Below are 11,132 nucleotides of genomic sequence, written 5' to 3' on the forward strand. Positions count from 1 at the left end.
GAAATCAATAGTCCTCCATTCTTATCTACTCCAACTGTTTGAGTTTTTTATAGTAATCTAAGTTTCAGTTAAAAATACGTCCTCCCTGGATAAAAGGTACATCCTCATTCATTCCCTGCCGTAATTGGTTTTGTTTGTTCCTATTCCCTTGTTTTTTTGCTCACACAATTATTCCTTCATTCAAGCCAAAATGTCTGTGAGGGCTCTTGTAACAAGTACATCCAGTGGAAGATGGAGAGTCATTCACTGAATTCATACAGGGACTTCTTATAAAAGATATTTTGGGTTCAGGCTCTTCAGTTTCAAAACAAATACACTTCTTTGGCATCACCTGGATTCTGTGGGGAGTTCTGATTCTCTGTGACTCACTTGGAACTGCAACAGCAAGGTAAGTAGATTGCTGTGTGAAATCAGTAGTTTCATGCCTTGATCTTCAACCCACACATCAGCACTATCAGTACTGATGGCAGAAGAGAAAAGAGTCGCTGTCAGGTTTAAAATCCCTGTTATTCCATACTGATAGAAGTCACCCCTTTGGAGCTTATGTTTGGGTTTTCACTGAGCAGCAGATTGAAACCAGTTCAGGAACAGCAGCAATATTAGTATTCATTGTAACAAGATGCCCTACCCAATTAGGAAAACCTTCACTCTTTAGCCTTCCTCTTATTTTAGAATATAGTAGAAATATTGTGTTATTAATTGCGTTTTACCAAATGACGTTCACTTAAAGCTTAATTAAAGCTGTGGAAGATGAATTCTACTAATGTAGTCTTGTAAACACAGCAGGATTAGGAGTTGTGTATGAGTAGCTCATCACAGAATTGAAAACATTTATCCCCAATTTTTTTAGGAATATTTGAGGAACTTGTACACTGGATTTGGTACAGCTCTGTCTATATGCCAGTGGCCGTGCAGTGTAGTCATTTCCACTTCTGTAGCCACTTAGACCCATTTTATCCTCAGAGCTGATATTCCTAAATTGGGAGCAATTATCTTGCTGGCTGAGAGAGCTGAGAAAACACGGAAGGAAATGGGTTCTTACATCTTATCAAATGCCAGTGTTCACCATTAATTCTTCCCATTTTCTGTTGTCAGGTGCCTGCACACCTTTCTCCCGTGGCTAGTTACACTATGTGAACATAGCATTAGAGGATGATTGGAATTGCCAACTGTGATTAAAATGTTGTGTCTGAATTGTAGCAAAAATGCAATAGGCCATCCATAGTAAAGCTGAGATATTTTTCATACATCAGTTAAAACACATATTTTGTCTCATTGTCACAGATGGAATGAGCAAGAGACAGAGCACGTTAAATCCAAACAGCTGCAGAATGGCTATCAGATGGCTCTGGATCTCAGCAGTATCACGAACAGAGGTTTAAGCAGACATATTTTCATACCCCAGACTCCTAGTTCTGATTATCTATATCAGTAAGAATGCCATTTTTTTGGTGTAGGGCTAGCTATTTTTTTTTATGTTCATGAAATTACGCTTAGAGCATTATTTATGTACCTTGTTCATAGTAGGTAACTGGCAAGCTTTTTATGCTCTATTGATGGAGCTTAATATTTAAAACAGATTGCACAGATGTGGTGTTTTGATCTACAGTGTTACTAACTCAGAAGAAATGCTGAATATTAAGCCTACTAAACCTTTCCTGGCAGTCACAAAACCCTAATTTGGAGAGATCGTAAAAGCCTTGTAGCAAAAAATCTGCCATCTGCTGGCCAAAAGTGCTTGTTCAGCATTGATGTGCACTGAGTAGAGCGCTTCGGCATGATTTCAGCAATGTGAGAATGTGGTGGTTTTGCAGAGCTCTTCAGCAGCAGATCTGCAACAGGCCCGGTCAGTAGCTTTCTGACAGAATATTTTTCCATCAGAAAGTGTTGTTTTGCTATAATTGAAGCTTTCTGTGGGAACATGTCAATGAGAAATTGAAATGTTCCGTTCTAAATTTATCAGAACATTATGTTTCAAAATTTTCAGAATGGAACGCTCTGAATTTTATTCCAGAGTTATTTTTAAAGTAATTATTCTTGTACATTATAAAAGCAAGAAGTCAAAATTGTTATCTTTGTATTAAACGTTAATGAAACCTCACATCATAACTATAGCACATGGTAAATTCATGGCAGCTAAGAACTTAGGAGTCTTGTCTTCTATTAAACTGCTCTGACCACCCTGTCTATGTCTCACTACGTGTGGTCACGTACATAGGCTCTCTATGGACAATATGTGAAGGTGTGACTATCTTTTCATTCAGGTGAGGGAGATAGGAAGAAAAATTTTCTTTTCTTTGCATATTAATTTCTTTTATTGTAATTCTGCATTAATTACTTAAATTCCTACAGTAATTCAAAGAAAAAACTGGTTTGAGCTTATACTTCTTTTAATAATACAGCATACCTGAAGAATTCCCAGTTACACCCAAAATCACACCAGTCAATAGTCAGATAAAAGGAAAGAAGTGAGCAGCTAAAGATGACACTCAAAGTTTTCCTTTGCCTATCTTTGTAAGCTTAGTGCTTGTCATGTGCTAAAAAGAAAAGTTAGACTTTGCATTTTATCCTGCAAGTAAAGGAATGAAAGAAAATAAATGCAGGATTTGATTAGTGATAAATCCAGGAGTTATTTTTATATCCTCCCTTAAAATGGGGCTCCAGCTAAGTTGTATGACTTCTTAAAGATTGGCAACTTGGTTTTCAGAAAGAAAGGAAATGATGGTTATGTGGTTATGATTGTATATCACCGGTCATGACAAATAATTGTATGTATCTATCTATTGTCTGTCTATCTATCTATCTAATATGTGCCTTTATGGCAGCTAATTACACTGTGTTAAAAACGTTTAGATGCACATAACCTACTCACAAGGACACTGTCTAATTTTGGACTTCATGACTTTTTAAACATCATTTTAATGTAGCTTTTAATGCAATTAGGGAAAAAAAAAGAAAAAGGAATTGCACATGCAAAATGATAGGGATTCTCCCTCAACAGGGACTATCAGCAGGGCTGAGTTCTTTCAGTTATCTACCATGAGAGCTGGGGAAGTAACTGAACACAGAAGGTTGTTCTCATCTGTAGGAACCAGGCACTGGAGAGAGGAAGGGTGCCTGCGCTGTCAGGGACTGTTTAGGTTAGGGAAGTCTTACTTCAGTTCCGTCATGTGTAGGGGAGTGCCCTGACATGGTTGAAGAGATACTCCTGCACAGATCTTTTGGGTTTTATTTTTGCTCTTACCTCCCCTCTCCAGTTCCTGTTCTTTTTTTGCTCCTTGAGCCTGCTGCCTCCACCACATCACTTCTCCATCCTGTTCACTCTCTTTCCATTTTTACCACTAAGTTGCTGTTTTCTTTAGTTCTTTTCACCCTGTCCATATTGTTCCACTCTGCCTCTGTCCTTTCCACTTCTGAGTCTTCTGACCGTGCCTTATAGCTATCTTCTCTTTCAAGATCCTCCTGGACCTTTTGTGCCAAGACCTCCCAATCCCGTTGATCCATCCGGTTTACATTCCCTAAGTAGTATTAATCTATCTAGTTCTCCCTCAGCACAGTACACAAAGGAAAGACACGTTCACAGCTGTTGAGTCTTGGTGCCGCAGCAATCCCAGCAGTTGAGATGAACAGTTTCAGAGAATATTCTTTCTGTCTCTGCAGCTATATTAGAGGATACTTACACTGTGGTTTCAAGCAGTGTGGTCTTTTACAATAAAATCGGTGAAGTGTTACCATTTGGAGCACCTTACCCTTTCAGTAACTTTTTACAGGACTTGAGTACTGGTTCAAACTGGTGAACTGATTTGGCATTAAAGTATTTATTTATTGCTGCGTGTTTGTTCAGCTCAATGAGTTATTGCATCCATACAACAAGAAAATATATTTTAGTTTGCTAGAAAGATCTGGTGCTTTTTATCTAATATATGCCATCAAAACGTCAACATTTTGTAGATACTCAGAATAGAAAATTCAGTCCAGTCTCTAAGTCATATACAACCTAATAATGGAAGAAGGCAGACGAATTTTGTGTTTGCCATTTTGTCATCTGATTTGTAATATCTGTGCACCTCTGCCACATGAAAATCTGTCAATCACAGTGCCTCTACTGTGTAGTTAACATAATATCCATAGGCAGTAATAAAGCTGCTTTATTTAAGACTCTCTGACCTGTCCCTGTTACCTCATTCAACAGAACAACCTGCTAGTGATAGACTGGTGGTAATATCCATTTGTTTAAAGAAATCAACAGGGAAAACAGATTATTTTATTTGGTTCTTTAAAAGATTCACTCCAGTAAATTAGAGAAATATTGATTCACATATCTAAGAGAAGCATCCTCGCTCTATATTGGATTGCTTTTGTCCACATTTGGTTGAGACTCTTCATGTAATCTGAGAAATTCTTTGTGCCATTGTTTTAAACATAATACAGTGAGATCTTATGTAGTGATTCACTTCGTGCTTATAGCAACGTGAGGCAGATGAGATGATACAATTTTAACTTCTGCAGCAGAAGGCTATTGACTTGCATAGTTCCTTTACTAGACTGGTTCTGAATCATTTGGGCCGTTGCCTGATTTACATCTTTGCAAGTATATGCAAATACAAGAGCATTGCTTTATTGTTTTAGGTCCCCAGAAGTCTTAGCTAACATAATAGGAGCTTTTGCCTCTTTTCATTTTATACATTTCAGAAGGCAGTATTTTTCTTATTTTTCTATGTATAATTTCTGAAAAGAATCCTAAATAATCTGAATTATAGTAAAGCATCTGAGAGATCAAGGTCTTTCTCTTCATTCTGGGGAGGTGTTGAGTTTTCTGCTGTTGGATTGATGTTTTCTACTGTGGAAGGCAAGAGGTCCTCATTTGTGAATTCTCCAGGAAAGCTAGGAGGAGCTGGAAGGTCCACAATTTGTTTCCATGGTTTTCCAGGACATCTGGGGAGAGGTGATTCTGGGCGATCTGGCAACCCATTAAATAAAGAAGTGTCAGGAAGGATTAGTGGTTCTGCCGGTGTACTGCTTTCCTTTCTGGCATCCCCTGCATTAACTAGCTCTGATGCTGTTTCAGCACTGGATGATGGGAGGGTTTCGTTTTGATTAAAACCCCTTTCATTGGACTCCTCAGAAGATTTGGGGGTTGGATGCTTATGTTTACCATTTTTACCATGTTTTTTATGCCCACACCTATGGCCAGTTCTGTGCCCACAACCAATTTCATGCCTATGTTTTTTATCAGACTCATGATCATTTTTGTGTCCACGCCTGTGTTTATGCCCATGTTTATGCTCAGGTTCACCTTCACCTGCAGGTTCCTGTTCACCATCTTTTCTCATTTCTTTGACAGGTCTTTGCCCTTCTTCTGCATTTTCGTCAGAGCATGAAATTTCACTTTGCTGGTCTAACACAGCAAAACTTCGGAATGGTGTGAATCCAGGAGGCCTTCTTAGTAGTACAGTCTAAAAAACATTGCAATAATAGCTATATTTATTACGTGAACAAGAAAAATAGCTTCAGATTTAGGAAATTCAGAAGTTTGCTCATTGCAGTACATGAGTCATTTAGCAAAAATAGATGATCGGATTTTTAAAGTAAACTAAATAATAATCTTTTCTATCTGTGATAAGCATGGAAACAAAAACATTCTCCCAAATAACTCCAGAGTATTTTAACAGTTACACATTAGGAGAATAACTTGTGTATCACTGAAATTCTGCCACTTTAACACGGGAATGGTACTATAGAGAGGAAAACATGTACACTGCTTTTAATTTATGAACAATACTGTTGATTTCTAGGACTAAATGTCCTTCACTTGTTGGAGTATAACACTGCAATGTATACAACTAGTTTATGCTAAAGGCTAACCCAGCTCTGAGTAGCCTCAGTACCAGAATATACAAAAGAGCTGAGTTGTTTTGTTATATGAAATCTATCTATTCAGTTTTTTGTTTCTAGATTTGATGTACACATTTCATAAGACTGCTTAGAAATAACACGTATGGGCTAAAGCTGATAATATGAAACATTCAGTTTTTGTAGAGTAATCTCTATTTCCCCATCTCTGTTCAACTGGAAGATGAAAACTGAATGCATGGTGTACGGTCACTATCTGACATGGGATACATTTCTCTCCACCAAAGTGTTTGATCATTATTTAGCTGCAAATCAGAGTTGTCTGGGATGGAGCTAAATTTGAAAGTTGATGTGGATACAATACTGTAATTAAAACAAAGAGGAGAGACATTTACTAGTTGATACATAATTAATTGGGTAGTTATGAGGGTGCAGAGCACAGTGAAGTTATTGATTATGAATGCAGGTTAATCAATCTCACATTATTCAGTGTATCTTCTCTTTTTCATTGGGGAGCATAGGAGTCTCTGCATTTATTAAAAAACTTGCCATCAACAGAACTAAAAAAGTTCTGATAATAAAAAAGATTTCTATTCCAACTGACCCATGTTCAGGGCCAGATAATAATGGAGCTGAGCAGCAAGGAAATATCTTCCTGAAGAGATTGACAACTCGTGGCAGGAGATCTGCTGCTTCACCAAACTTGAAAAGATTCACAGATGCTTTTGAAACCTGTGGGGTATAATTTTTGCATTGCAAAATACATTTTTGTCTCAAATCTTAAACCTAGTATGAATAGTAATTCAAAGGAGCTGATGTGGCTCGATACTTCAGAGCTTAACTGATAATTGATAATGCAAAGGAGTAGTCACCAGGCAGGATGTTCTCTGTAATTACCTGGTGTTCGCTGTCCCAGTGGGTGGTGAAACTACCTTTGATGTAAGAAGTTGCTGAGGGTAAAGGGTGAGAGGGGACAAGTGTGGCATTACTGGGGTTGTTAAAAGAACTGTCTGTTCCTTTATTTTTGGCAGAGAATATGAATTTGGTACAAAAATTGGAATGGATAGGGAATGTAATGACTGTCTTTGTTCTACTCTCTACTTATGATGGTGGGTAATGACAGGGAAACATACCATTAACCGTTCTCTAGAGCAGTTAATCTGGGGGAAGATTTTATTCTCCCATGGGATCACGTGAATTTGTGCTTCACATGACAATGGTAGCTGTTGACAAAGCAAAAATCAACACATTAAGGAACAAAACATCAGAGACAAAGGAAGAGAGTTGTGCATGAAAAATGCATGATTTTCAATAATACTTTTAAATACAAATACTCTTGAAACTTAACCCAAATATCTATGAAATCCATCTTGGTGATGGAGACTTCATAGTTTTTTGATGTTATTGTATGGCTGCGTGAACACTTTAATTCGACTTCTGATTGGAGATTGAATCTTGAAAAATTGGATTTTTCATCTCCAGCACTTTTAGAGAATTATTTAATCTTAATTATATTCCTAACAAATATTGTTGTTGAATGTATTTCTCCTACTAAAAAATGGGAAACTGAGATAGAAAGGCGCTTTTTTTTTCTGTTAACTGCCTGCTGCATTAAGAGATTTTAAAATCTCACAGGTGAGCACTGTTCATATAATGGGAAAAGAGAAGGGAAATAAAGACTCTCTCCCAACCAGCTTCCTTGCCAATGGTTTCTGGCCCTATCAGCATTACTTTCCAGTGTCTGGAACACATTTTCCCAGTATCAGCAACACACACTCAAAAAATATCCTTCATTTGCACTCCAGTAACTCTCCAGTCTCATGTTTTCCATAGCTGCAAGTCCACAGTCAGGAGTATTGCAGCTGTTTCATTTCGCAGCTGCCTCCTCCCCTTTCTTTGATTCATTTTTATCAGAAGAAAGTTCCTTTCTCTTTGCAGTGAGTGCTGCTCCTGCAGTGGGAGTAACTCAGTTTAAGCTTTGCGTTTTACTGCCATTGTCACTGACTTGGGTTACAAACAGTGAAAAGTGTCCTTCTTGCTGAAAAAAAAGTTTACTGAAAGAGGGAACAGAAGTTACACTTTTACTGAAGTGTCTACAATTTCTCGTGCAAATTAATTTTTTCATTAAGAACATTACAGTTGGCAGCAGCATCGTTACTTACACTGTCTGGTATGGCTTCGCAGTCTTCACTGAGTTTTTCAAACTCTTTCTTTGAGCAGTTTGTCTTCTGAACTGCAAATGTTAAACGGTAGTTTTGTCCAGCAACCACCTGAAAAATTGGCAAGAAGGCATTTTATTGAAATGTTGTTGATTGTAGTAAAGGCATCTTATTGAAAAGAGCTCACAGGAAGATGTTTTTCTTCAAGCTTATACTGCTTATATTCTGCAAGTCCTGACCACTGGACAATATGTGTTAAGAATAACGTTAAAATATTTGGCAGCAAACCTACCTGCTTCTAATCAGCTTACTTATTTACTCCAGTTCCCATTTTCAAAAATTCCAGCATTGAAATTGAAGGAAGCAAAAAGGTCAGAATAATATCAGGCCCACAGTTTTGGCTTTGTTTTATTTGATGCCTGTAGTAATTTCATTAGTAACAAATGCAACCATTAGCAACACCTCTGTAGAGAGCCAATTATGATGTAAGAAAAGTGGAATGTGAGTAAAATGAGGTGTGTGATGAACAGGCTCAGTTGAAAATGAACATATTTGCCAAATGCATTAAGGAGAGAAACTGCAGGGGTTCAATAATGTGCCTGGTACGAGTTCTCCTAGCGTTTGTTACGGAGCCCAAGATAATATATCTTGCTTCAGAGACAGCAGGGAAAACATGAAATTCTGTCTCTCTTAAGTCTATTCTAAAAATGTGCTCATGCTAATATCAATCATGATGTGAAAAGTGAGAAAGAATAAAAATGCTTGAAAGAAGAAAAAAGGTTTAAAAGAAGAAAAAGTACAGGTATTATTAGCAATATAACATGAGCTATTCAGAAAAAGTCTGATGTGCTTTTAGTGCTTTCTCCAGTGGTACCCCTCATACTCAGGAAAAGTTGTTTACAAGGTGTTTTCTGAAAGACTCCACTGTCTTGTTTTAAATTCTGTCCTAAACCTCAGTTTCAATATGTTGGGACAGTAAACAAGGCAAATGCAAATGCTGAGCAATATTTTTTTAACTCCATTATTAACTTCTGAATGTAAGCCAAGGTGGATAAAATTTTGCAAAAAAAATTGCATGGATATCTCAGTTATCACATGTATCAACACTTAGAGAAAAACATGATTTCAAATCTAAATACACACTTTAGCCAAAATTCAGCTCAAATCAATAACACTGCCATGTCTGTTCCTTATCTCTGTGGTATATCCCAACCTGAACTGTTGCAGTTTCTATTTCTCCACTTTTGTAGTAGAAATCATCATTGCTCTCCGAATTATACTTCTCCATAGAAACCTTCAGCAGTTCCTTCAGTTCTGGGCTGTCTTTTGGGACAGTCTTTGGACAACCTGTGTGAGCGGAAGGAATTACTGTGTCTTCAAATGAAAGAAACCAACAGATTTCAGATCCAAGGAACAAAAGATTCATCGTACATAAAGACTGAGATAAAGGATTAGTTATAAAACCCTGTCTTCTGGAGTGCTTCGTATTTGGGTCTATCAGATGAACCCAAAATATCTTTGTATTTTATATGATCAGCATTATATCTTGGCTTTCTAAGAGAGCACTGCAACAGCACTTGGTCTCACATTGAACACCTAACAGTTTTCTCATAGACACAAGAATTGTGTGTACCAATTGGGCATAGCTAGCAAATAAAGAGAGGGAATATCCACACATACAGAAAGATGTGAGTCAGAGGTGCGTGTTATCGGCAGTGAATGAGTGTGCTAAAGAATATAATTATCATTTCTTGAAGAAAACCAAGCCTGAATGGGTGAGAATGGGGCACTTACTACATGGAGTAGTACTGTACTCCCTGTTTTAAAGCTCTGGAGCTGTCATAATCTGTGTCCAAATAAATGGCTGGAGGAAAAAATAACATTAAGAGAACAAATTGGGAGTTTGACTGAAATGAACTTATAAATACTAAGAAATTTATTTACTGGGAGGAAAAAAGCCTCTAACATATAAAATGTAACTATAGTTATGCAATATGAAATAAACAATTATAGTATCAATAGGCGAATTACCAGTTTGGACAAAATCTTGAAGTCCTCAGATCCTTTGCCTTTCAAAAGAATACACGGGAGCTCTTTGGAAAGTTAGAAGTTACTTATTTAAACAATATGATATCAACTCTCTTGTCATTGGGGTGCAAAAGGAATTAATTTTTGTAGGACAGTTATACTCTTTGAGTTTGTATTTTTTAATCTCCAAATGAGAGTCAGCAACCAGCTCCATGTCATAGAAACAGAGCAGATTACAAATGATAAAATGTAACTTTCAGCTGCATATGAAATACTTGTAGGAAGTGAAAAATACGCATTGTAATATTTCATTAAGAGACAGTGCTGGTTTTTGTCCCAGAAGAATTACTTTCTCTTCTTATTATCTTTCTTCTTGTCTTGCATTTTTATATAGCCTTTTTTTTAACAATTGTAAAAAAAACATTTAAAATGGTAGAACTTTTAAAAATTTATATGTCTATGACATACCTGGAAGCTTGCATTGAATTGCAATATCTATGATCTCCTCCTGAAGATTTTGAAATGCTTTGGCATCACATTTACCTACACGCTGGAACCAAAAACCCAAAACAGACTCTTACTATTTAGAAATAACAAACAATTGCACATCCTAATACCTTCCTGCTAACAGAATAAGTTATGATACTACTACTAATTCACTCCTTCAATATACTGGGAGTAAGAAGCCCAACAGGCAGTCTGCAGAGCCAATAAGTGATCAGGGTTCAAAAGGACCACTCAGAGAAAATAAAACCATAAAAAAGAAGCTAAATGAACAATTTTTCTGAGTTCGTTACAGAAGGAAATGGGGAAGTTTACAAGCCAGAATCCTATTTTATGGAGAACTCATTGGAGTTTCTGTCTCAAACTGTAAAGACCAAAAAGAATATTACGCAATTAACAAACCAAACATTACTGAGTTTCTTGTATTTACTCAGGTGTTCTAAAGGAGCTGTGGTAGATGAATTGCTTAAAATTGCTTTGATATCTCAGTGCTGGAAGAAAGCAGATGTTGATCCTGTTCTGTTTTAAAAAGGTTATAGACTTATAAAACTGATGTCTATGACCATGAGCCAGCACTGTGCCCTTGTG

The 11,132-nt window shown here is 37.0% G+C and overlaps 1 protein-coding gene across 1 annotated transcript; it reads right to left on the reverse strand.

Moving 5' to 3' along the window:
• Window positions 1-4,754: 4,754 nt before the first annotated feature.
• LOC104547719 (kininogen-1-like) lies at window positions 4,755-10,590 on the reverse strand (the record flags this gene model as incomplete). Its single annotated transcript, XM_010193530.1, has 5 exons — window positions 4,755-5,456; window positions 6,987-7,076; window positions 8,016-8,123; window positions 9,226-9,392; window positions 10,509-10,590. Coding segments are annotated over 5 exons (1,149 nt in total), but the record flags the coding sequence as incomplete, so codon positions are not given.
• Between the last annotated feature and the right edge of the window lie 542 nt (window positions 10,591-11,132).

Source organism: Mesitornis unicolor, unplaced genomic scaffold, assembly GCF_000695765.1.
Source record: "Mesitornis unicolor isolate BGI_N332 unplaced genomic scaffold, ASM69576v1 scaffold25321, whole genome shotgun sequence".
Classification (NCBI taxonomy): domain Eukaryota; kingdom Metazoa; phylum Chordata; class Aves; order Mesitornithiformes; family Mesitornithidae; genus Mesitornis; species Mesitornis unicolor.